Genomic DNA, 27,189 nt, shown 5'->3' on the forward strand with positions numbered 1-27,189 from the left:
CTCCCGATTACTTAATTTTGTTGTAGCCAAAAAAGCAACCACAGAGGCCAGGTGTGATGGCTCACACATGTAATCCCAGCACTTCGTGATTGTGGGCTGAAGTGGGCAGATTGCCTGAGGTCAGGAGTTCGAGACCAGTCTGGCCAACATGGTGAAACCCCGTCTGTACTGAAAAGAAAAAAATCATTAGCCAGGCATGGTGGCATGCACTTGTAATCCCAACTACTCGGGAGGCTGAGGCAGGGGAATTGCTTGAACCAGGGAGGTGGAGGTTGCAGTGAGCCAAGATCATGCCACTACACTCCAGCCTGGGTGACAGTGAGACTCTGTCTCAAAAAAGAAAAAAGAAAAAAAATTCTCCAGTAAGTAGATGAAGAAAAATACTGAGTAAATATGGAAACAATAGGAAAACAAGAGACTCATAAATGAAATTTATTGAAGAAAAGCAACCACAGATAATACACAAATGAGATTGTCTGTATCCCAATTACACTTTATAAAATCTGGTGGTGGGCCAGATGTGGCTTGCTGACTGTGTTTGCTAAACCCCAGTTCTGATGAATCAGAAAGTGATGGTGTGTCACTTGTCACTTCTGAGGTTACGCCACGCAAGGGCTGCGGCTTCCACTTTGCCTGCCCACTCTTGCTCTCTTGCTTACTCACTTGGGTGGAAGTGAGTTGCCATTTTGTGAGCTAAACTATAGAGAGGCCCACATGGGAGGGGAGCCTGTGGCCAACAACCAGCGAAGAACTGAGTCTCTCCTTCCAACAGTTTAGGAGGAACTGTATCCCTCCAACAATCACTTATGTGAGCTTGGAAGTTAATTCTTCCCCAGTCCAGCTGTGGCATCCTCAGCTGACACTTGGATGGTGACAGACCCTAAGCTGGGGGACCCAGCTAAGCTATGTCTACACTTGTCACTCATAGAAACTGTGAGATAATAAGTGTTATTTTAAGCCACTGAGTTTTGGGACAATTTGTTACACAGCATTAAATAAACAGTATGATAACCCCATTAGATAATCAATACACACTGTGATAGTCTCCATATAACAACGAACAAAGGAAAATGCTGGGTATTATTTTCCCCTTTTGGAGATTCATTATGAACATTAAGCATATTAAAACATCCAAAACATCCTACAAAAAAGAAATAAGTTTAATATCTCAATCATTTAATCACAGATCTTGTTTTCTGGGGAAATACTCATTAATATCTTATGGAACTACTATTTGGAGGAATGTAAAAGGCTAGAATATGAAAAGAAATTATTCCATTAAAGAAGTAGTAATTGCCAGGCTGCCATTTCTCCCTGGGTTGAATAGTCAACAAAACTAATATCTTCACATAATCAAAATAATATGAGGCAGGCAGCGCACGGTGGCTCATGCCTGTAATCACAGCACTTTGGGAGGCCGAGGTGGGCAGATCACTTGAGGCCAGGAATTCAAGACAGCCTGGCCAACATGGTGAAACCCCATCTCTACTGAAAATACAAAAATTAGCCAGGCATGGTGGTGTGCACCTGTAATCCCAGCTACTCAGGAAGCTGAGGCAGGAAAATCGCTTGAACCCAGAAGGCGGACATTGCAGTGAGCCGAGATTGCACCACTGCACTCCAACTTGGGTGACACAGAGAGACTCTGTCTCAAAAAATAATAATAATAACCCTGAGCCAGGAGCAGCTGGTCATGCCTGTAGCCCCAGCTACCCGGGAGGATGAGGCCAGAGAATCACTTGCGGCAGAAGCTTGAGGCTGCAGCAACCATGATTGTGCCAAAGCACTCCAGTCTGAACAACACAGTGAAATCCCAACTCTAAAGAAACAAAAGGAAAGAGAAAAAGAAAATAATCCTGTTCAAATTTGTACATATATGCATGTACACACACACACACACACACACACACAATATACTATACTATGCTCATATATTTAAGCCCACCAGCAGAGACAGCGACTATTCTTTCTGTAATGTTCAGCTCATTATATAACTCAGTAATCCCTTAACACAGAGTATAATAACAATTTTGAGAACTTGCTAAATAAAAATCCCATATGTTGGCTCTTGGAGGGATTTCACATAACAACAGCTGGGCATCTTATGAAACTAAGAATTTGTTTTCATTTAGTGTTGATTCAGAAGGAGGTATTTAGTTTCCCACATTGCCAAGAGGTTTCTATCTGAACAACACATTATTATAATATAGTTTGCCAAGACACATTACTGTCTTGCTTTACACCTGAGGAAACTGAGGCCCAAATACTAAATCACTTGTAAAGCCTCAATTTTGGGGAGTCAGAGCAGAGATCCAAATCTGGTGCTCACTATGCCATGCTGCTCGTCTGTAACATTTCTAAAATTGTTCCTAATATGATACATGCCTTTCTAATATATTCATTGAAAAAATGTGCTTCTTCTCTTGACGTGTAATAAGAGCAGAGGCACTGCAAATGTCTGTCTTATTCTAGAATTATTCTGACTCTTTAATAAAGTTTCTTCAGCTACACCAAGCCACATTGTACTCTCTCTTCTTGGAATTTATAGCAACAGAGGGTTGCTTAGAAACTTAGATGTTTGTGACGCTTGAATCCCAGCTAGAAAATCACTGACAAGTGGTTGTCCACCTTGAGTTTTACCAACTCCAGTAGTGGACATAATCTCTGGAGACAGCGAGAGCTGTGGAGTGATTTTTTTCCCACTTAGATTGAGCCAAAATCTTCCTCTCTGACATCATCCACTGTTCCTAATTTTGTCTTCTGGGGATTCACAGACCATGTGTAATTGATTTTATATATATGAAAAAACTTTAGATAGTTGACGTGTGTGTATATAGTGTGAGAAAGGGGTCCAATTTCTTTTCTTTTATAAAACAGATAATGTTTTCTATAAATGAAACAATCCACCCTTCCCCTTCTGATTTGTCATCTAACAAGTGCCCCTGTATACCTGGGTCTATTTTGGAGTTTCTCTTCTGTTCCACAGGTTTTGTTGTCTGTCCCCAAACTAATACCTTTATCATCTTATTACTACAGCTTTATAGTAAGTCTTGGTATCTAGAAACACAGCTCCCTTCCTTGTTTATCAAGACTACTGGTTTTGGCCCTTTAAAGTTCCATAAATATTTTAGAATCAGCTTTGAAGTTTTACACACACACACACACACACAATATTTCTTGGAATTTGTTAATGAGATTGCGTTGAATCTGTAGATCAAGTTGAGGGAGTTAATCTCTTCACTCTACTGAGTCCCCTAATCCATGAATAAGACATATCTCTCCATTTATTTAGGACTTTAAAAGTATTTTTCAATAAAGTTTTATAATTTTCTTCATAAAGTTGGCACTCTTAATTTTTTCCAGGTACTTAGTAGTACTTGATGTTATTGTAAATATCATTTTATAAACTTCTTGATTGAAATACAGGACATAGAAAACATGCAGATCATGAGTGTAACATTCAACGAATCACAGCATGCAGGGAAGTCTAGGGCTCCCTCTCTACATCAGCACCAGCATGCAGAATAACCTCTTGTGTCCCCCTTCCAATCATTACCCCCTCTTTCCTCCCCAAAGGTAAACCTTATCTTGACGTCTAACACTACAGGGTAGAACTTTGGTAAATGAACCCGTGCCACATGTGTTATTTTATTCGCAGCTTCCTCTGTGTAATGTGTTGTGTGATTCATCCCTACTGTTTTGTGTAGCAGCAGGCTGTTCATTTCATTGACATATAGTATCCTATTGCGTGAATGCATGACAGTAGATTTATCCACTGGACTATTGGTGGATGCTTGGGTTGTCTCCAGTTTGGAGCTATCCAGTGCAGCTGTGCATCTTCTTGGTGATATATTTTAGTCCACATGTATATTTTTTCCAGTTGGGTCAAGTTTGGCATTATTCTAGAAATAACGCCAAATAGTTTTTCAAAGTACATATACCAATTTGCACTTTCACCAGCTGTGTGAGAGCTCTGGATGCTCACCAACACATGGCTTTGTCAGTCTGTTCTGGATAACAAACCATTCCAAAGTTTAGTAGCTTGAAATAGGAAACATGTTATTTTTCACAATTCTATGGGTTGGCTGGCCTCATCTGGGCAGTTCTTCTTTGTGTGTTGGGGGCTGGGGTGATTCATGTGGTTGCACCTGGGAGCTTAGTTGCAACTGAAATATCCAAGATGACTTCATTTGCACATCTGGTGCTTTGACGGGGGTGGCTGAAACAGCTGGGGGCTGGCTCAGTCTCTCTCCATATGGTCTCTTGTCATCCAGTATCCCAGCCCAGGCTTATTTACATGGCAGCTGGATTCCAAGAGTGCAAAAATAGAAGGTGCAAGTCTTTTTAAGGTCCATGCCCAGAAGTCACACATCATCACTTCCACAACATCCATTGGTTAAAACAAGCCAGTGGTAGTGCAGATTGATTCAAGGAGAGGGCCAAGAATAGACTCCACCTCTTGATGGAGAACTGGTATGTGGGTACAGGGATGGGAGCAATTGTTCCTGGCCATGTGCACAGACAATATACTGTGTTCCTCCCTCTAGCCACAATTCATAGTTGCAGCACACAGAATACATTTATTTCATACCAAGACACCACCAAAGTGTCTTCCAATTATGGTATGAGACTTGAAGCCCAGTCTCTTGTGATCTCCGTCAGGTCCAGTTGCAAATGAGGCTCCTTGTTCATAATTCCTCTCAATCTGGAGACCTGTGAGCTCAAAAGACACGTTATCTGTTTCCCCAGACACCCAGCTTAAAATGGTAGCTCAGAGACTTCTTATTTCAAAATTTCTTGGTCCTTCTTATTTCAAGCTGGGCATGCTTTCATGAGAACAAGGCTCTTGACAATTTTGTGGGCTTTGTATGTATGTAATTGTAATTTATTCTATTAGACAAAAGCTATATCCACAAGTCTCTTTGAGACAGGTCCTTCTCTGCTTTGGGCTATGGATTGGGGTGCTATGGGACAAAGACTTTAAGATTCTTTAAAACTATTTTACAGTTGACCCTTGACCAATGTGGGAGTTAGGGGCACATATCCCCTGTGCAGCTGAAAATTCACGTGTTTTTTTTGTTTTTTTGTTTTTTTGTTTTTTTTTTGAGATGGAGTCACGCTCTGTCCCCCAGGCTGGAGTGCAGTGGTGAAATCTCAACTCACTGCCACCTCCGCCTCCCAGGTTCAAGCGATTCTCCTGTCTTGGTCTCTCAAGGAGCTAGGATTACAGGTGCCCACCACCACGCCCAGCTAATTTTTCTATTTTTAGTAGAGACGGGGTTTTGCCATGTTGGCCAAGCTGGTCTCAAACGCCTGACCTCAGGTGATTCGCCCACCTCGGCCTCCCAAAGTGCTGGGATTACAGTCATGAGCCACCGCACCTGGCCATGTGTAACTTTTGACTTCCCCAAAACTTAACTTCTGATAGCCTATTGTTGACTGGAAGCCTTAATGATAACACAGCCGATTAACATATAATGTATGTTATGTGTATTATATACTGTATTCTCTCAAGAAAGTAAACTAAAGAAAATGTTATTAAGAAAATCATAAGGAAGAGAAAATATATTCACTGTTCATTAAGTGGAAGTGGATCATGACAAGGTCTTTATCCTTATCATCTTCATGTTGAGTAGGCTGAGGAGGAAGAGAAAGAGGAAGAGTTGGTCTTGCTGTCCCAGGGGTAATTTTTTTTTAACCCCACTAATGGTTGTATTTTTTTGTAGAGACAGGGTTTTGCCATATTGCCCAAGCTTGTCTCAAACTCCTGAGCTCAAGCAATTCACCTGTCTGAGCTTCCCAAAGTGCTAGGATTATAGGCATGAGCCACCGCACCCGGCCTAGACATTCTTTATCACTAAAATTTGCTGCAAAACTAAACAGATCTCTTAGTTTAATTCATCTTTCTCACCTTGGACAGCAAAAGGAGCCAATCAGCACTTTCTACATCCTACTCAGAATTTCTTTAGCCAGGTCTATAAATTCATTGACGCATTTTCTATCCTCCACATTAGTGCAGGTAACAGTGTTACTAACTTTCCACTGCTACATAATGCCGGTCATCTTCTCACTAGCCTTACTCTAGATCCCACTACACCGTCTCCTCCACACCCTTTTAATTTCCACTTGCTTCCCAGTCCCAACGCCAGTATCATAGGTTTTCAGTTTAATTATGGCAATAATCTACTTCCAGGTACCAATTTTTTTTGTTATTGCTGGATAACAAACCATCCCAAAATCTAATGGCTTTAAACAATAATCATTTATTATTTCTCATGGTTCTGAGGGTGAGCTGGGTCCAGCTGGGCAGTTGTTCTACCCCATGTGTTACTGACTGGAGCCATCCTATCCCACTGCTCTGCAGTGCCACCTTTGTCATAGGTAGAGTGTCCATATGTATGTGGGTCTGTTTCTGAATAATTGCTGTGTTCCATTGGTTTATTTGTTTATTCATATGCCAATATCTCATGCTGTTATTTACACTAGCTTTATAATAAGTAAGTCCTGATATCAAGTAGAGTAAGTCCAACCACTTTGTTCTTTTTAAAGTTGTCTTTGCTAGTCTTGACCCTTTGCATTTTCATACACATTTTATAATCAGTTTGTCAAACACACACACAGCCATGCACACACACACACACCCCACACTTGCTGGGTTTTCATGAGACTGTATTGAGTAATAGATTAATTTAGAAGAATCAATATCTTCACAGATGTATACTCTTCTTTAGGTCTTTAAAATTTTTATCTGGATAAAATTTTTAGTATTCTATGTGGAATACTTGTCCCAGCTTGATTTATATTGGATTTTGTTTTTGTTTTTGTTTTGGAGACAGGGTCTCATTCGGTTGCCCAGGCTGGAGTGCAAGGACAAGATAACAGCTCAGTGCAACTTCAACCTCCAGGACTCAAGTGATCCTCCTACCTCAGCCTCCAGAGTAGGTGGGACTACAGGCATGCACCACCATTCCTGGCTAATTTTCTTTAAAAAATTTTGTAGACACATGGTCTTGCTATGTTGCACAGGCTAGTCTCAAACTCTCAGACTCAAGTAATCCTCCTGCCTCTGCCCATATTGGATTTTTAAATGCTGTTATAAATGCTATATTGTTGCTTATTAAATGTTGTTAGTATACAGAAAAACAATTGATTTCTGTACGTAAGCCTAGTGTGCAGCAACCTTGCCAAGCTTGTGTGTTAAATCTGTCAATTTATCTGTAGATTCTTTAATATTTTTCCACATACAATTATGTTAATAATACATAATGACAATTTAATTTTTTCCTTTCTCTTTCCTTTTTGAGACAGTGTCTCACCTCGTCACTCAGGCTGGAGTTCAGTGGCGCAATCTCGACTTGCTGCAACCTCCGCCTCCCCGATTCAAGCAATTCTCTTGCCTCAGCCTCCTGAGTAGCTGGGACTACAGGCGTGCACCACCATGCCCAGCTACTTTTTCTATTTTTAGTACAGATGGAGTTTTGCTATGTTGGCCAGGCTGGTCTCAAACTCCTGGCCTCAAGTGATCCACCTGCCTTAGCCTCCCAAAGTGTTGGGATTACAGGCGTGAGCCACTGCGCCTGGCCTATTTTTTCCTTTTAAATTATTATACATTTTATTTTATTGGTTTATCACATTGGAAAGACCCTCCAGAACAATGTTAAACAAAGATAGTGGTAGTGAACAGAGAGAAAGTTTTATCGTTTTACCATTAGTGTCATGTCTGCTATAGGTTACTGTATTTGCCCTTATTCAGATTAGGAAATTCCCTTCTAGTCCTGGTTTGCTGAGATCTTGTCATGAACGGGTATTGAGGTTTATCAAAAACACTTGTTGGGCCAGCTGCGGGGCTCATACCTGTAATCCCAGCACTTTGGGAGGCCAAGGCACGGTGGTGCATGCCTGCGGTCTCAGCTGAGGCTGAGGTGGGAGGCTTGCATGAGTCTGGGAGGTTGAGGCTGCAATGAGCTAAGATCAAGCCACTGCACTCCAGCCTGGGCAACAGAGCAAGATCCTGTCTAAACAAACAAAAAGAAAACTTTTTGTATATACTGAGATTATCATATAATTTTCTTTTTTTGTTCATTAGAAGTACATTGATTTTGTAATGTCAAACAAAATTTACATAAATCCAACTTGCTGGTGATATATGATCTTTTTTTATATATTACTGAGTTTGGTGTTCTCATATTTGGTAGGATTTATGCATCTATATTTTTGGTAATATGCTTGTAATATTTCCTTCTTGTAAAGTCCTTGGGTTTTGGTGTTAAGATTATATAAAGGTTATACCAACTTTATAAAAGAACTTGGGAATCATTCTCACTTTTTCTATTCTCTGGAAGATTTTGTGTAAGTGTAGTGTTATTTCTTCCTTGAACGTTTAGTAGATACAGAAATCGGTTCCAGAAGTAGGATGTTGCCATAACAACAGCAACACATTCTATATTATGTGGCATTACCATCCAGTCTGACAGCATGAAGTTGTTGTGGAAGACCTGAAAAGATGGCAATCCATGTGATGCAGTGGGAAAAAGTTGTAAAACTACAGCCTGGAATAGATTAAAGGGCATATTATATACCTAATGAGCTTGTACTTTATGCAAAGAGGTAGAAAATGAATGTTATTAGAATGAGTTTATTACTACAGGTCACGTTTGCCAAAGTACTAGAAGAAATAGAGGAGCTCAGAAAATATTTGGCTGGTTTGTAAGCAGGAATATAAAAGAATTCAGAGAGAGTCTCAAAACTCAGGGATTTGCAGTTGGAAGGAATAACTGACTCACATCTTCAACTAGTAAAGAAAAAACTGAGAAGGCCTTTGAGCAATAAATGATGCTGAAAACGACCAGTCAAAAGTATGGTTGTCACACCATTGTTAGGATCTCTGAATGGAACAAGGTGGTACCCAGGAAATACTTTGAGTTGGAAAAACATCTCAGAGAAGAAAGACGTAGGGTTTGGCTTTTTCTAAGGAAGCCTGATACGCTCAAAATATCTGCAGTTAACTTAGAGAGAAAAAAGTGTCTCTAAACAATTGCGGCACATAGCACTACTTAGAATCAAATATATAATTTGGGATATATTTTGAGAAGTTGACATTGTCAAGGGAATCACCGGCATGGTCTAAAAGAGAATGTGATTGTTGGAGACAAAATGATCACTGCGCCCCAGCCTTCTGAAACTGCGTTTCAGGATCGCTATGAATCCTTTTATATGTCATCCTTCTTTAAGAATGGGACTATCTATGGCCGGGCGCGGTGGCTCAAGCCTGTAATCCCAGCACTTTGGGAGGCAGAGGCGGGCGGATCACGAGGTCAGGAGATCGAGACCATCCTGGCTAACACGGTGAAACCCCGTCTCTACTAAAAATACAAAAAAAATTAGCCGGGCGTGTTGGCGGGCGCCTATAGTCCCAGCTACTCGGGAGGCTGAGGCAGGAGAATGGCGTGAACCCGGGAGGCGGAGCTTGCAGTGAGCCGAGATTGTGCCACTGCACTCTAGCCTGGGGGACAGAGCAAGACTCCGTCTCAAAAAAAAAAAAAAAAAAAAAGAATGGGACCATCTATTGCAGTTATCCTTTCCTTGTTCTACCATGATATATGTTGTTTACAGAGGCAAGGACCAGATAACTTATCTTTTTAGTTCAAAGGTATTTGGATCAAAGGGAGCTATACCTGTATCTATAGAGAGACCCTTGTGAATCATTCTTAGCTCATGAGCTCTGTGCTAAAAATATTGATGAGATGGAACTTTGGGGTTGTTTTCTTTAAAAATGTGTGAGTGTGTTCTGCATATGGGAAAGGAAAGGAACTGACCCAAAGGGTAAACTATGACAGGCTATATTACTATTCATGCTGTCATCTAATCCTCTCCCCTTGAGTGTGGGCTGGACCTGGTGACTTGCTTTTAACCAACAGTATATAGCAAAACTGATGGGATTTCCCTTCTGAGGTTAGGTTACAAAGAGACTGTGGCTTCCCTCTGGTGTGCCCTCTCTTGCTTTCTCATTTGCTCACTGTGATGGAAGCCTGCTGCCATGGGAGCTGCCCTATGGAGAGAACCATGTAGCAAGGAAAGCAAGGGAGGCCTCCAGCCAACAGCTGGTGAGCACCGCAGTCTTCAGTCCAACAGAGCATGAGGAAAGGAATCCTGCCAACAGCCACATGAATGAGCTGCAGGGCCTTCGGTGAGACTGCGGTCCCCACAAACACCTTGACTGTAGCCTTATAAGAGCCTTGACACAGAGGTACTGGTTATGAACTGAAATGTATCCCCTTTCCCCACAAATTATATGTTGAAGCCTTCACCCCCATTATTATTGTATTTGCAGATAGTGCCTATAAGGAATAAAGGTTAAACAAGGTCATGGGGCTTTAATCTGAGAGGACTGGTGTCCTTATAAGAAGAGACCAGGTGCAGCTCGCATCTGTAATCCCAGTGTTTAGGGAAGCTGAGATGGGAAGAACCCTTGAGCCCAAAAGTTTAAAAGTTACAGCAAGCTATGATTTTTATTTTATTTATTGAGATGGACTCTCGCTGTCAGTGATGGATGTCAGTGATGGAGTGCAGTGGCGCGATCATGGCTCACTGCAACCGCTGCCTCCCGGTTCAAGCGATTCTCCTGCCTCAGCCTCCCAAGTAGCTGGGATTACAGCTGTGTGCCACTATGCCCGGCTAATTTTTGTATTTTTAGTAGAGACGGGGTTTCATCATGTTGGCCAGGCTGGTCTCAAACTCCTGGCCTCAAGTGATCCACCCACCTCAGCCTCCCAAAGTGCTGGGATTACAGGCATGAACCACCGCACCCGGCTCAGTGAGCTGTGATTGCACCACTGCACTCCAGTCTGAACAACAGAAGCAAGACACTGTCTCAAAAGAAGGAAAAGGAGAAGCAGAAAGAAGAAGAAACACCAGAGATCTCTGCTTCTGCATGCACATGGAAGAAAGTCCACATGAGAACACAGTGAGAAGACAGCTGCCTACAAGCCAGGAAGAGAAGCCTCCTCAAACCAATGCTAATGACATCTTAATCTTGGAATTATAGCCCCTAGAACTGTGAGAAAATAAATTTCTGTTGTGCAAGTCACCCAGTCTGTGGTAATTTGTTATGGCAGCGCTGTTAGACTAAGACAGTACCCCCCTAAACTGTGCCTGGATTCTTGAAGAACCACAGAAGCTTTGAAATAAGTGTTTGCTGTTTTAAGCTGAAAAATGTTGGAGTAATTTGCTATGCAGCAATAAATAATACATTAGCCTATTTTGTTTTTCTTTATATTCTCTTTGACCTCTGTCCTGAAAAGATGGGCAGGTGGAATGTCATCTTCTAGTACTTCAAATTCTTACTTTCAGACAGACGCAGTGGCTCATGCCTGTAATCCCAGCACTTGGAGAGGCTGAGGCAGGCAGATCATTTGAGGTCTGTGAGTTCGAGACCAGCCTGGCCAACATGGTGAAACCTTGTCTCTATTAAAAATACAAAAATTAGCCGGGCATGGTGGTGCGCACCTGTAATCCCAGCTACTCCACAGGCCGAGGCAGGAGAATGGATTGAACCCAGGAGGCGGAGGTTGTAGTGAGCCGAGATTGCTCCACTGCACTCCAGCCTGGACAACAGAGCGAGACTCCATCTCGAAAAAACAAAATAACAAATTCTTATTTTCCAGGTAAAGAAAAAGTCAACCTCCTTGGCTGATGAATCATGTCAGATTCTAAGTAGCATTTCCTGAAACCTTTTTAATGCTTCCCATTTTCCCAGCAAAGTAAAAAACAACTTTTGTTTAAATTCAGATTTGGGTGAAAGTAGGTAAGAATAGAATAATTGCAATGATTTGAAGTTAATGGGATTTTTGTGTATATTTGTATGGCTTATCGTCTACACAGATGAATTGTATATATACACATGTACACACATGAATTATAATTCTATCTATATGTTATATGTGAATTTCTATAATTATATAATTCCTATAAGGACATTAACATATTGGATATTTCTAGGTGATCTTAATTGCACACCTATTGAAATAAACCTGTAGTTTCTAGAAGTGGAAGAAAATCTGCTGAGACATCAGCTGGGGATTCTTCCTGGAGAACTCCAGCAATGGAGAGCTTCCACACAAGATTTAGTGCCTGGACACCTTTTAGCAACAAGTCATTAAATAGACAGGTAAGTTACATACTTTAAAACAGAACAAGTTTAATTCATAAGGTTAATTTTACTGTGATATATTGGGTCTCATGTTGCCATATTTTTAAAGAAAAACTCTCTAAAGAATTTAGCTTTTCAGTTTAAACAAAAATAAACTTAGCTTTGTCCCAAAGACAGTCTCTTCTCACCCCAGTCCTCATTTCCTACCTTAAGGGAGGTTCTAGACGGCCTCCCTTTCCACTCAGTACCTCCAGGAACAAAATAGAGACCTCCAGGATACACAGTTGCTGTAGACAGGGGAGGAGATGAGAAGGTGCTTTTGGTGGTGGGGGCTGGGAGTGTTCATGCAATGTGTTCCTGTGTATTTCTGTAATCCTCTCTTCCCTCCTGTGCCAACTGGATGGTTCCATGTGGCCTGGGGATGACTCTCCTATTTTAAGGTATTCAGGAAGTCGTCATTTAATGGCCTATGGTGGCTCTGGCAATAGAGAAGGCAAACTGAGTGCTCAGAGCTCTCATGGGTGCTCTTGTGAGTTCAGCCTCATTCACCAGGGAAGGAGACTAGACCAGGCTGGGACTAAAGCCTGACCTATGATAATAACAGTGAGTTTGTTATCTCTATCTGAGCAAAGCTGGACCGAAACCCAGGTTTGGGGGATTCTGGTCCTTAATGTATGTCTTCTCTAGAGACACGTCTCTGTTGGCTATTTAGCGATACTTACTTTCATCTTGGTGGGTGCTACAAAGATCCAGGGTTGTGAGTTAGTGAAGTTATACCTACCTCATATGGTCCTGTTTTCACAATTAAATGAGTGTAGCCCATATATGTTTTCAAAATGAAATGTGTGGACTCTGTTTCCCTAGGCCACATTAGCCTAGGTAGAAACAAGATCCAGGAATCATTACCTCTTTGTTTTCCAGAGGCCCTTCTTGGGCCCCTCTATAATTACACCCCTGCCAGTCTTTCCCATCAACCCACCCAACAAGCCTGGGCCTGTCAGTATCCCTGGGTAAAAAGTTTAACCTGAAAGGAGAGACCTTTCTCTATATATGTGAAAGCGCTCTGTGAACTGTAATGCACTCTGCAAATATTAGCTGTGAGGTTGCTGGTAGATTGTCTAAAGATTGCTTAGCAATTAAAAACAATGAACTGTACAGCAAATGTCACTTCCTCCCCTCCCCCTTATAGCTCTTTCAGGAAAGAGTGGCTCTTATAAGTCATTGGTTTGACCTCTGGACTAACAAGCAACGTCAAGAATTCTTATTTGCGATTTTTTTAAGATGCACTAAATCACAATTAAGGTAAATGTAGCCTAATGATGTAATTAACATTGATTCTTAAAGAAAACTGTATATAAATGTTTATATAACCTTTAAGAGATTTTTTGTTCCTAGGGAGAAAAAAAAAAAAAACAAGGTAATTGATATTTTAAGATTTATAAACAGACTCTTCCAGTGCCTGCTTTTGCCTTGAGGCTGAAGCGAAGCTGTGGGGAGGATTTAACGCTTTCATACTATGGTGGGACTGTTTCATGTTGGCAAAAACAGAATGGCTTCAGTCAGTGAATTTTTGACGTTCTTTAGCATATTAAATTTTCCTTGGAACCATCAGACAGACAATATATTGCAAATGGATGTCTGGGACATAGGTAGGCATAATCATTAAATGAATGGATGGATCTACAAAATATATGACAAGTGACAGTGGTTGAAACATTTAGGAATATGGGCAAGACTTATACAGCCCTAGTCAAGGATTGCCAGGAGGGTTCTCTTTCTCTTTCTTCCCCTTCCCTCGTGTTGTCTATAATTTACTTTAAAACACTCAGCACAGACGGTGTGACATCTGTGAGTTGAAGTTATGCCCAGGGTCAGCTCCTGTTCTGGTCAGGAATGAATACCCTAGGGGTCATTAGCCAGCTCTAGATTGGAAGGTCACAATACCTGAGTTATCAGATACTTTACTAATTAGCATAGCAAATATCAGACATTATTCTCAAAACAACCCGTGGCTTGTTAACCAGCCAGATGAATGTTAGAAACGGACTCTCTTTCATGAAATTCAAGATATGTGTGGGCTGACCGAAATATTCTAGAGAGCCCTCCAGCTTGCCTGGGTGTGGCTGAAGAATCCAGCCAGGCTGGTAGCAGGTATGTGGCAGGATGGTTTTCCAGCCCTCAATGCCAAATAAAAGGCCTTATGTTAGTCTGGAGGATTTCTGGTAGCCCGAGGCCAACAAGGAGGGTAAAAATAATAGAATACTATTTCTGAAACACTGTCCTTTCGAATGAATCTTTTACGCAGAGGAGAGAGAGCTGGGACTTCATCAGACCTACAGAGGAGACTGTGTGAAGTGGTTTGGGCTTATTTACTAATGTTTGTTTAGAAAACCTCTAGGTATGGCATCATTTGATGTTAGGTACTTTCACTAGAACTTGGTGGTGAGCTTGCAGGAGAGGGTAACCTTCGGATGTCTTAGAGACCCAGCAAAAATATCTGAGAGTTTTGCATGATCAAATTGGCATATTTTAGGTGGAGTACTTGCTTCTTGTTCTTTCTTACATGTTTTCCTGCCAGTCTCTTTTGATCAGCCATTTTTTCACTCCTCCTCACCTGTCAGCTACTCCTGCATCTGTGGGTGCAAAGCAGATTGTTAACGGACTCTCCCCATGGAGTCACTGGAAGGAGGCAGGCATCTTCCTGGCTCTGTTGAAAGAGGCTGCAAAGACAGGGCACAGATAAACAGGCCCTTCAGTCAATGTTGAAAAATCAGGGGGAAGAGACATTTTATGATAGTCATTGGCTATGTTTCCTTTTACTCCAACTTTGCAGCTTTCAAGATAAGAAAATAACAGACCAGACCTCACATTTATAACCACTTTGTGCATCATGTTCTAGGCTCACGTATCATAAACCAGGCAATTTTAGTTGTGACCACTGGAGGTCATTAGAGATCTTGTGGTATATTTTGAAGCAGCTTAACTTAGGCCTGACTTTTTGTCACTGGAAATTGCATCCTTTGTCCGGTAACTGAATTCTTTTTTCTGTGAGACAAAAATATAAAACTAACCTGTTCAGTGAAAGTACTTTGTTTTTTTGTTTTGTTTTGTTTTGTTTTGTTTTGGATAGCAGCAGCATTTCTTCAGAGAGCAGACTGTATTTCATAGTTCCATGAAAGTTAGTACAAATTTCCTTTAAACATTTTTTTTTTTTTTTTGAGAAGGAGTCTCGCTCTTTCGCCCAGGCCGGAGTGCAGTGCCGCCATCTCGGCTCACTGCAAGCTCCGCCTCCCGGGTTCACGCCATTCTCCTGCCTCAGCCTCCCGAGTAGCTGGGACTACAGGCACCCACCACCGCACCCGGCTAATTTTTTGTATTTTTAGTAGAGACGGGGTTTCACCGTGTTAGCCAGGATGGTGTCGATCTCCTGATCTCGTGATCCGCCAGCCTCAGCCTCCCAAAGTGCTGGGATTACAGGCGTGAGCCACCGCGCCCAGGCTTTTTTTTTTTTTTTTTTTTTTTTTTGAGACGGAGTCTCACTCTGTCGCCCAGGCTGGAGTGCAGTGACGCAATCTTGGCTCACTGCAAGCTCCGCCCCCGGGGTTCACGCCATTCTCCTGCCTCAGCCTCCTGAGTAGCTGGGACTACAGGCGCCCGCCACCACGCCCGGCTAATTTTTTGTATTTTTAGCACAGATGGGGTTTCACCGTGTTAGCCAGGATGGTCTCGATCTCCTGACCTCATGATCTGCCTGCCTCGGCCTCCCAAAGTCCTGGGATTACAGGCATGAGCCACCGCGCCCGGCCTAAACATCTTTATTGAGATATAATTCACATACAATAAAAGTCACCCATTTACGGTACAATTCAGTGGTTCCGGTACATTCGCAGAGTTGTGTGATCATCACCACATGTTAAGTTTAGACCATTTCATCATCCCACAAAGAACCCCCCTACCCATTAACTCATCTCCATCCCTCTAGATCTGGGCAAACACAAATCTGCTGTCTCTATAAATTTGCCTATTCTGGACTTTTCGTATAAATGGAATTAGACAGTATGTAGTCTTTTGTGACTGGCTTCTTTCACATATTATAGTGTTCTCAAGGTTCATCCATTTTGTTGCACGTCAGTACTTCTTTCCTTTATTGCCAAATATTATCCCATTATATGGATGTGCCATATTTTATTTATCCACTCCTCAGTTGATTATTGTAAATATTATAAATAGTGCTGCTGTGAACATCTCTGTCCAAGTTTTGCATAGGGATGTTTTCTCTTAGCTATACATATAGGAGTGGAATTGTTGGGTCCAATGGTAGTGCAATCAATTTTTAATTATTAAGCATTTCTTTTGAATCATTTATTCCTGTAGTCTTGCTTACCCAATAACTGTAAATAAATTAATAAATGAAAGAAATTAGCATTATTTGAATACTTGAAATCTTTATATGTAAACTAGGCTATATTTGTGCAATACCTTTCTTTCAAGGTAGAGAGGCCATTGTTTTAGATGGTTTTATAATTTCCAAATAATTTTGTTTTAATTCAGTCAGTTATAAACAGGGTATTGCAATATTGATGGAAACTGTCAACACAATTTTCTTTTAAAAAATTATTCTTAATCTCTATGAGATATATTCAAATATCTTAGAGTTTTCTTTCCTGTCCTAATAAGTATTCCCTATTGTTAAGTTTCAAGATGATTTCCTAAGTGGAATTTTATGATATTTAAGACATTTTTTAAAGGTTCAGCTTCATAAACCATCCTTCTGGCAAACTAAAATGTCTCTTCTCCTGGGAAGCCTTCTCTGCTTGTCTTTCATGCCTAGCAACTTTATACCTCAATTATGGTTTTTCTCAGTATGTTATGGCCCCTTGTCGTCCACATGACTAATGGTTTCCAGTGATGTCTTTCCCCTACCACTTGACTAGGTTGACCTTTCCTGTGACTCCTTAAAGGAAACTGGGCTGCTTGTGTCTGTTACACTCAGAGAAACCCGTGAGGAGTTTGAATCAGTCTCCTTGCCACACTGGTGGGACCGGTTTTGAATTGCCTCTGCTTAGTGCCTGGTAATTCCTCAAACAAAGGCCTTTGGTTCCAGAGCCGGAGCTGCTCAAACTTGCAGCTTTCCTGGGTGGGTGGGGCAGCTTTCATGCAACTGCATTCCCTAGAGGGGGAATGCATTGACCCAGGTGTGAATATGCGTGTGCGTGTGAGATCATAAACAGCCCATGAAGGATTTGCTTTCGTCACTTGTCTCCATCAGAGCAGACTTGAAATGGGGTTGGAGGGCAGAAAAATATCCACCAAGGTGTATTAAGAGAGAACAGCCCCCTCTCCCACTTCATTACCCCCTCTTCCATTCTTCCCACGCAGCCTGTGAGGGCTCACTTGAGGACGTCTGTCTCAGCTGTGATCTGTGAAGCAATCTGGTGTGCAGTTTTTCAGAGAGAACATACTCCTAGGTTAATTTTAAATATAGAGCAGCCACATCGCTCTCAGTTACTGAATGTCCATTTAAAAGGAGAGTATTTCTGTGTGGAGATGGTAAAGGGGTTAAAGAAAAAAACATCGAATGAAACTTGCTGAAGACAGTAAGGTGGACGTTATTGAGAACCTTGGAGATAGCTATAGGGACTCCTGCATGGCGTCAGGGGAGAGAGATTGGGCTCAACTTCAAATGCAGCATGGGCAGATAGCCAAGGAGCAGGATGGGGCTCAGTGGATGGAAAATTACTCGAGGAAACATCAGGCGTAAGCAGAGATCTGAATACACTGACCCAACAGGACTCTCGCTGATGACAGGCCAGGGTGCTCAGACAACACCTGGGGGAGGGTGGAGGATGAGGAACCTGATAAGATATCCGAGGGGGGGTTCTTCCTAAACTGACTTAACAGGGCTCTTTACTAAAGCAGAATTTTATAAGGAAGTGCGCAGGTGGGCCAAGGGGAAGTTTCAGAAGCTTGACTAAAGTTTGGTCAAGCAGAGAATCTTTGTCAAAGAGGAGAGGGGAGTATTCAAAGTGAAAGTGTACACTTGTATCTAAAACGACTGTTTTCTAAGTATCCAAGGCAAGTCTGGAAATTTGAGTCATCTTCACTTCCTTCCCCTTTGCCCAGTATTCTGCACATGTTCCTGCCCTTCTACCCACATGGGCTGGTTAAGGATAACTGTATGAATTATTAGCATTTGCGATTGGGATGGTTTTTAGAGGTGGATGATGCTTAAAAAAAAAAAGAAAATCATTGAGTTTTAAAAGGAAGGGAGAAAGCAGAAAGCCAAAGCTCTTTGTGTGGATGGAGGGAAGGTTATTGGCCTATATTAGGCAACATCCACTGGCTTGAAGTTCTCACTCCCATTTTGTGAGTGTGTGGAGCTGCTCTCTCCCCCTTTCTCATGTTGAGCTTCTCTGTCTACCGCTTGACACCACCTGACACTATGTGACATGCAGGACTTATTTGCAGTCTGCCTACCCCATTAGAATGACGGCTCCATGACAGCAAAGGCTTTGGTGACTCTTTTCATCTCTAGCACTTAGAGCCATACCAGGCACATAGCAGCCACTCAATAAACGCTTGTTGAATGAATTCAGATATCTAAAGCACTCCTAATTCCAAAAATGACAAAAAGATAATCAGAAAAAAATTTTCATTTGGTAGCTTTATAGGAGGAAGGAGTTTTTCAAAATATTCCAAGTTTTAATTAAAAAAAAATTAGCTGGGCGTAGTGGCGGGCATCTCTAATCCCAGCTACTCAGGAGGCTGAGGCAGGAGAATCACTTGAACCCGGGAGGTGGAGGTGGCAGTGAACTGAGATCGCACCATTGCACTCCAGCCTGGGCTACAGAGCAAGACTTCATGTACAAAAAAACAAAAAACAAAAAATCAAGTGTTAGAATATAGGAGATTACTAATACTTTGCATCATTCAAGTTTTCATTACTTAATTCAAGGTGGCTGGAGAAATCTTTCCCCTTGTCTTTCTTCAATTCCTGCTTACCGGGTTAGACACTGTTGATTACCGGCTCAGCCAAGCCATTCCACATTCCTCTCCCTCTTCCTGACAGAAACCCTGATTCCCCCCCACCCCCAGGCATTCTATGCTTCAGGGGTGGCTGGTAAGTAACCCCCACCCTACCAAGGGTGAGTCAGGGTTGGACTAAATTCATCATGATCACTGCCTCCCCTGGATGGTGTCTGCTTTAGGAAAGGGCGTGTAGATATTAATTCTGCCCAAGAAGACATAAGGGTGGAGAGTCGTCTTCTTGCTGAAAGAAACTTAAACAAGATTTGAGGATGAACATCTTTTCTTCCATCCTGCTAGCTGTGGTCCCTGTTTTGTGAAGACCAATGCTCTCTGCAGTTAGTTATTTGAGAACTATTTTGGGACAAGCCCGAGGACCAAAGTAAACAGTTGAGGATGGCAAAGTGAAAATATAAAAAAATCTTTGGCCCTTGATAACATCATTGATTCCTTGAATTTGCTAAATCTGAAGTTGCCATTAATTGTTTACAGTGAAAGGAAGAAAAATAGGTTGAAAATGGTCCATAACAGTCCATTTATCTAGTAGTCACTTCTCTGGTCATCTCAACTCTCCAAATTTTATCTGAGAACCAGGAAGGAAAAAACAAAAAGCATTTAGCAGTGAAACAGATTCCTTTTACACCCAAGAGAAAGGCCTTCAGACTCTCATGCATAGTCTAAGTATTTAATTAATTTGGGACTTCAATAAAGTGATTCAGAAATGAGTTATACATACTTCTAAGACCACGATACATACATTCAGTGCTTTGAATTTGATGTCAGCATTAGCATTAGGATCTGCTATACTGCTTCCTTCTACCAATGGGAAGTTCACAGTTGTTAAGGGATGGTCCCTCAGAATCACTTGGAGTTTGTGAGACAGATAATGAGCCTCACCCCTAGAGATTTTGGCTCAACACAATGGAATGGGGTGGAGGAAGCTGTTTTTACAAAGTTCCCCAGGTGATCTGGTGTACAGCCAAGGGTCAGACACAGGCGTGGGAGACCTGAAAGCCCCAAGGCGTCTTCCATCTCGATTCTACTCCTCCTTGGAGTCAGGAACGCAGATCACATCAGCTGTCTCGTCCCTTCTAGTCTCAGTGCAATGAAACAAAGTTTGTTCCAGTTCTGTGGGTGCCTTTTTCATTTTGCACTTATGATGCTACCTACTGGCTTTAGAATGTGTTTCACTGCAGGCAGCCCGAACTTGACGTGAATAATGAAGGAAATAGTTTGTTCTCACATCATTGAAAACTCCAGATATGGGTCTTCCTGCAGCTGAAGCTTCTTGCAGCGCTTCTGTAGTGAAACCAATGGCTTGTTTCTTCTTGAGCCTCTGTTCTGCCTCTGTAGCCATGACTTTCTCCTTCCATTCCCTCAGACATGTCCAGAAGAAAAAAAAAACATTTGTTTGGGCTTTACTCTGATTCAACTCGTTTAGGCCCATGCCCACTTCTGGCCACTTGCTGTGGCCAGGGGATTGGCCTGTATCTTGATCATGTGCTTTTCAGAGCTGTGGTGTCAGCTTCTTTAGAACTGTGTGCACTGCCAAATAGAAATTAGGGTTATTTCACCTACAGAAGGGTGAGTACATGAAGCATGACAAAAGCTAGTTTCTTCATTTAGCATTGAACAAATATTGACTGAGTGCCCACCATGGACCAAGCACAGTTCTGAGTGCATGGGACTCAACAGTGAGCAGAGCAGAAAAGGGCCTGCCCAACTGCAATTTATATTCTAGTAGAATAAAACTAAGATAGAAAAAGGGTGAACCCTGGAAGCAGCCAGACATCAAAGCTTCTAGCCCCTTGATGGGGAGGCCGAAGAGGCTCCACTGCTGGTTTTGAAGACGGAGGAAGAGGACATGAGCCAAGGAAGGCAGGCAGCTGCCAGGAGCAAGAAAAGACACGGGGACTGACTGTAGCCCAGAGAAAATGACTTCAGACTTCTGACCTCCAGAGCCGTAAGATCAGTCTGTGTTGCTTTAAGCCACTACATTTGTGGTAGCTTTGTTTACAAATTTGTTAGAGCAGCAACAAGAAACTAATACAAGCAGTGATTTTCTTTTTCTATTTTTCAACGTTTATTCTTTTTCATTTATTATTTTAGTTTACACACATTTATTTAGCCCCAGCCATGCTGCAAGCACTCTGCCAGTTGCCAGGGACAGAGCAGTGAACAAGACAATAATAGAGACAGACATTACATGGTGAAGGAGGCCGGGCGCAGTGGCTCACGCCTGTAATCTTAGCATTTTGGGAGGCTGAGGCTGGCGGATTACTTGAGCTTAGGAGTTCAAGACCAGCCGGGGCAACATGGTGAAACCCTGTGTCTACTAAAAAATACAAAAATTAGCTGGGTGCTGTGGCATGTGCCTGTGGTCCCAGCTACTTAGGAGGCTGACGCAGGGGAATTGCTTGAGCCTGGGAGGTGGAGGTTGCAGCGAACCGAGATTATACAATTACAGTCCAGCCTGGGCAACAGAGCCAGAGACCCTGTCTTAAATAAATAAATAGATAAATAAATAAATAAATAAATAAAAATGGTGGAGCCTGAAAAAGGACTGGGTCAGCAAGAATAAAAACACGAAACAGCGCTTAGATTACACTGTAATGCACATCAAGTGTAAAGGACACAGGTTTCAGCAAAGGCTATGAGATGGCATTAAGCAGGAGTGCTCAGTGTCAGCCAGCCTCCCATAGGGACGCATGTGGGCAGCAGGAATGGTTGTTGAGGAGATGGGGAGATTCTGGCTGTACCCCAGACATGTCACTCTAAAACTCCACTATCATCACCTGATCTGGTTGCCTGTGTTGTTGCCAAAATAGCTTTCACCAGCCACAGGACTCTAACCCACTATACTGGTTCCAGCTACTTCTGGCTCCACCCTCCAGAACCATATCACCTCATTGGCCCTAAGTTATTATGAACACACAGGAAGTCAAACTGCAATTAGGTAACAACAGTATGTGTGTGTGCATGCATTATGCGTCATTTCCCATGATCCAAGGCCGGCCTGGCCAGCCTGACATAACAAAGAAGTAGCTATGACTGTGAGAAGTGACAAAGGAAAAGTAATGGGACCTCACCTAGGCCAGACGGTCAGAGAAAGCTGCCCTGAGGATGGGATATTTACACTGGAGTCTGAAGGATGAGCAGGAGTCAGACAAGCAAAGACTTAGAGAATGACTGTTCTATCTGGAGGGGACAGCATGTGGGAGAGCCCTGATTCTTCTTTGCCTGCTCAACACCAATACCAGGCTTTTGTAGAAGCATTAGAACAGACAGATAATGCCGGGTGTGGTGGCTCATGCCTGTAATCCCAGCACTTTGGGAGGCTGAGGTGGGTGGATCACTTGAGGTCAGGAGTTCGAGACCAGCCTGGCCAACATGGTGAAACCTTGACTCGACTAAAAATACAAAACTCAGCTGGGTGTGGTGGCAGTTGTCTGTAATTTGGGAGGCTGAGGCAGGAGAACCTCTTGAACCCAGGAGGCAGAGGTTGCAGTGAGCCGAGATCACATCATTGCACTCCAGCCCAGGCAACAGACACTCCATCTCAAAAAAAAAGAAAACCAAACTATACTGATTGAGTTTGGATATTAGTTCCCACCCAAATCTCATGTTGAATTGTAATCCCCAATACTGAAGGTGAGATCTGGCGGGAGGCGTTTGGGTCATGGGGGCAGATCCCTCATGGTTTGGTGCTGTCTTCGTGATAGTGAGTTCCTGAGAGATCTGGTCATTTAAAAGTGTGTGGCACCTCCTCCCATCCCCCACTGTCTCACTCTCTTGCTCCTGCTATCTTCATGTGATGTGCCTGCTTCACCTTCACCTTCCACCATGATTGGAAGCTTCCTGAGGCCTCCTGAGAAACCAAGCAGATGCCAGCACCATGCTTCCTGTAAAGCCTGCAGAACCGTGAGCCAATTAAACCTCTCCTCTTTATAAACTACCTAGTCTCAGCCAGGTGCGGTGGCTCACACCTGTAATCCCAGCACTTTGGGAGGCCAAGATGGGCAGATCACGAGGTCAGGGGTTCAAGACCAGCCTAGCCAACATGGTGAAACTCCATCTCTACTAAAGATACAAAAGATTAGCCAGGTGTGGTAGCGCACGCCTGTAATCCCAGCTACTCTGGAGGCTGAGGCAGGAGAATCGCTTGAATCTGGGAGGCGGAGGTTGTAGTGAGCTGAGATCACACCATTGCACTCCAGCCTGGGCAACAGGGTGAGACTCTGTCTCAAACAAAACAAAACAAAAAAAAAAAAAAAAAAAAAAACCACCCAGTCTCGGGTATTTCTTTATAGCACCACAAAAAGGGCCGATGCAGTATGAAGGCCACCACAGGCAATATGTAAGTAAATGGGTGTGGTTGTGTTCCAGTAACATTTTGCAAAAAGGGATGTCAAAAACGAATGGATATGGTCCACAGGCCATACCCCTGCTCTAGAGTCATCTGCAGGGATTGTCCCCGGATCCCCAGTTTCAACTCACTACTCACCCCATCCTAAACTGGTTTTTGCCCTTTTAAGTCCATATGGCTGAATCCAAAGGACTCTTGGATTTTTTTCAGTTATCTTGCTTGTCCTCTCTGCAGTTTTCAGTACAAACAAGTACTCACTCCTCGAAATGACAATCTTCCTGTGGATGCCATGATAGAAGATTCACCTGGCTTCCTCCTACCTCTCTGTCCTTTCCATGCTGTTTAATGCCAAATCCTCTACGTGTCGTTAAATGTGGGCATTCCTCCAGCCTGTGGGAACTCTGCTTCTCTTTTCACTCTGTGCTGTCTGTGTAGAGCACTTGATCCATACCCAGGCCTTTATTTAGTATTTCTATAACAGTGATCAGGCAATTTTTATCTTTGGCCCAGTCATTGCCTTTGAGTTCCTAATTATATATCCAGCTGCTTACTTGATATTTAATTTTGAATGTCTTGAAAACACCCCAAAACCAACATATGCAAGTATATATAATCGTTGTAGGCACAATGTGACTATATTCTCTATTTTAATGGTACCACCAGCCATCCAGTTTCAAAAGTTAGAAACCCAAGACTCATCTAATCACCACTTATCAATTTACCCCCAATATCTTTCATGTGTTCAATTTTCTACATCTCTATCAATACTACCTTAGACCAACCTACCATTATTTCTGGCCTGGGCTATGGCTATGGCCTTCTAACTGGTCTCCCCATCATTCTGGATTCTGTCACCCCTCCCTGTGCAGTCAGTGTTGGCTTCTCAAATGGCCCTGAGACCATGTCATCATGCCCCTGTTTAAAAGTTTTAGTTTAAAAAACTGTAACCTTTAACATGGCATCCAAGGCCCTGCAGGGATATGGCTCTAACCACCCCTTCAGCTTCCCCTCTTCCCTCTTTCTCCATAGTTCCTGATGCTTCAGCCCAACTCACCTTCGTCCAGCTCCTCAGGGATGCTGCCTTTGCCATTGACATTGCCCTCTACCTAGGAGGCTCTTCTACCTCCACTGCCTTCTTCTCCCAGTTGCCTTTAACCCACTTAGCTCCTGCAGGGAAGCCTTTCCACACATGTACATTTTCTTCAGCAGATTAACTACAGTTGTAATTTCACCTTTATTTATTAGATTTTTTAAAAAATTGGTGCTGTCCCTAACCATACTGTAGGCTCCATAAAGGCAGGAATTGTGTCATTTTTCTTTTTTTGTCTCATTAAAACCCCAGAATATAAGAAGGGATTCAAAATAATGTTGATTTAATAAGTGAATCAGTGAACTGTACAATCACAGTAAACATGCACATACCAATTTAATTAAACAATTTTAGATCATGTATTCCTTTGAGAAGAGGTATTCAAATTGCACCAAAAACTATAGATCTTCCCCCCAGGAAAGACACATAGGTGCATAGATACAAAATTTACCAGACATTTCAGGAACTTTGTATGCTGCATGAAACTCTCATATGGATAACAGTGCATTAAACTAAGTGAAATGTCTTCAATTTTTTTTATCATTTTAAATGACTTCATAATATTCAATGGTACAGATTTTGCTTAAGATTCTCTAGTTTTCCCTCCTTTGGTTTCAAGTTTATTATCCAACTTACTCAGTTTTCTCTTAATTTCAAAAACTATATATTTTTTACTTCAAATGTCTGGTTTTTTTTTTTCCAAATGAACATTTCAAACATTCACTCCTATTATTACCTTGATTTCTCTTTGAATATTTTCAGCATGTTTATGTTAAAATCTCTTGGATTATTTCATTACCTTCAGTTCTGGAGGTGACAGATCCCTTGTTTGTTTCATTTGCTGGCCTTCCCTCATGGTGTTTTAGTCTGAGGTTATTTTCCAAAGGGAGGATAACTGCCCTGGGTTGTGGAGGCACATGGGGTGGTTCACATGTGTATCTTCCTCTCCGAGAACCCCTTGGGTTTCTTATTTTCTCACCAGCATTTATGTTTCTATGGTAGCTCAGGGTCTCTAACGTGCCAGGAGATTTAATATGGACTTAAGCCCATGCAAGGTACAGGCCTGTTCTGATTTCCCCCAGGTCTCCCATTCCTTTAGCAGCCCAGGAGAAGGTGTGCTTCCTTGCTTCTTCCCTGCAAGGTCTGGACTCCTGTCAGTAGGAAAGCCTAGCACTACTCATCAAGACTGGGCCCCATTCTTCTGTGAATTTCTCAATTTCAGCTCCCATTTAGTGTCCTTGTGTGTTTTTTTTTAATTTATAACTTGATTTCTTTTTTCATTACTCTTCCGTTTGAAGAGATTATGCTTTATAATCCCAGCGCTTTTAGCTGTTTGAAATTAGTTCATAGTGTATTAGTCCACTTCACACTGCTATAAAGAACTGCCTGAGACTGGGTAATTTACAAAGATAAAAGCATTAATTGGCTCAGAGTTCTGCATGGGTGGGGGGGGCCTCAGGAAACTTAACAATTATGGTGGAAGGGGAAGCAGGCACATCTTACGTGGCGGCAGGCAAAAGAGAGAAAAGGAGGAACTGTTAAACACCAATAAAACATCAGATCTCGTGAGAACTCACTATCACAAGAAAAGCATGGGGGAAACCACCTCCATGATCCACTTACCCACCACCAGGTCCCTCCCTTGACATGTGGGGATTATGGAGATTAAAATTCGAGATGAGATTTGGGTGGGGACATAAAGCCAAACCATATCACATAGATTCCCCTTTCAGCTCAGTCTACTGATTTCTAGGAAGATTAGATTTTATATATATGCCATAACTTATCTCAGACATTTAGCTTATTTTCCCCAGCTTTTGCTACTAAAAACAACATTTAGAGGAACATCCTTTAGCTAAATCCTTAGACATATCTTTAATCATTGTTTTAGGGAAACCCCTAGAAGACAAATTGTTGGATCCAAAAGCACATTTGTATGGCCTCTGGTATTTGTCACTTGCCAACTTGTCTTCCTTTTCATGCAACTCAGGAGTTGCACAGATGCCTATGGTTCCCCTTGCCCTTGTGTCATCTCCTTTTGGCCCCATTAAAACATGCACCAGAGGATCACCTGAGGTCAGGAGTTCGAGACCAGCCTGGCCAACATGGCAAAACCCCGTCTCTACTAAAAATACAAAAATTAGCCGGGCTTGGTGGCACGCACCTGTAATCCCAGCTGCTCAGGAGGCTGAGATAGCAGAATCGCTTGAATCCAGAAGGTGAAGGTTGCAGTGAGCAGAGATCACGCCATAGCACTACAGCCTGGGTGACAGAGCAAGACTCCATCTCAAAAATAAATAAATAAATAACTTTAAAAAAAACAACATGCACCAGGGACTGAAACTGGGGTATGAACAGCACCCCAGACCCTGACCAAGCCATAAAAGTGTTTGTAAGGAAGCCACCAGACAAGGCTTAGAGGTGCTGCCTAGGCAACCAGAAAACAGGGACCTCTGCCAAATCCACTCTCCCTTCCACAGGCGTCTCTCCAAGCTGTTCTCCTAGTCATTTTCATCACAGTTTTGGCAGCTTCTTTCTACTTATCAGAAATTTAAGAGC

The 27,189-nt window shown here is 42.4% G+C and overlaps 1 protein-coding gene across 2 annotated transcripts in view; it reads left to right on the plus strand.

Annotated features, from left to right (window-relative positions):
* Positions 1–11,997: 11,997 nt before the first annotated feature.
* Positions 11,998–27,189, plus strand: part of ECT2L (epithelial cell transforming 2 like) — an 88,707-nt gene continuing 73,515 nt past the window's right edge. The window contains exons 1-2 of one of the 2 annotated variants that reach the window (XM_030809759.1): positions 11,998–12,166; positions 13,338–13,450. In XM_030809759.1, the coding sequence (XP_030665619.1) occupies positions 12,101–12,166; positions 13,338–13,450 (179 nt within the window). In that variant the 5' untranslated portion in view covers positions 11,998–12,100. Of the gene's footprint in view, positions 12,167–12,699; positions 12,752–13,337; positions 13,451–27,189 lie in introns of those variants that run through there. The other variant, XM_030809758.1, reaches the window with a different exon arrangement.

This window comes from Nomascus leucogenys, chromosome 3 (genome assembly GCF_006542625.1).
Source record: "Nomascus leucogenys isolate Asia chromosome 3, Asia_NLE_v1, whole genome shotgun sequence".
In the NCBI taxonomy this organism is placed as follows: domain Eukaryota; kingdom Metazoa; phylum Chordata; class Mammalia; order Primates; family Hylobatidae; genus Nomascus; species Nomascus leucogenys.